Source organism: Priapulus caudatus, unplaced genomic scaffold, assembly GCF_000485595.1.
Source record: "Priapulus caudatus unplaced genomic scaffold, Priapulus_caudatus-5.0.1 Scaffold4869, whole genome shotgun sequence".
NCBI lineage: Eukaryota > Metazoa > Priapulida > Priapulimorpha > Priapulimorphida > Priapulidae > Priapulus > Priapulus caudatus.
Genome location: NW_014581930.1, coordinates 4,366 through 4,634, shown reverse-complemented (window position 1 = coordinate 4,634; position 269 = coordinate 4,366). Strand labels below are relative to the sequence as shown.

Sequence of the window (269 nt, the reverse complement as noted above, 5' to 3'; positions counted from 1 at the left end):
TCTCCATAGAGGCTCCCTCTATGTGGAGGGAGTTTACACGAAAGCTCCCTCTATGTGGAGGGAGTCTACACGGAGACTCCCTCTATGTGGAGGGAGTCTACCCGGAGACTCCCTCTATGTGGAGGGAGTCTACACGGAGGCTCCCTCTATGTGGAGGGAGTCTACACGGAGGCTCCCTCTATGTGGAGGGAGTCTACACGGAGGTTCCCTCTATGTGGAGGGAGTCTACACGGAGGTTCCCTCTATGTGGAGGGAGTCTACACGGAGGC

General features: G+C 56.9%; 1 protein-coding gene across 1 annotated transcript in view; it reads right to left on the bottom strand.

Annotated features, from left to right (window-relative positions):
- Positions 1-225: 225 nt before the first annotated feature.
- Positions 226-269, bottom strand: part of LOC106819870 (sucrase-isomaltase, intestinal-like) — a gene marked incomplete at its 5' end in the record, with an annotated part of 2,427 nt that continues 2,383 nt past the window's right edge. The window contains 1 exon segment of the mRNA XM_014824441.1: positions 226-257. Coding sequence (XP_014679927.1) covers positions 226-257 — 32 coding nt within the window.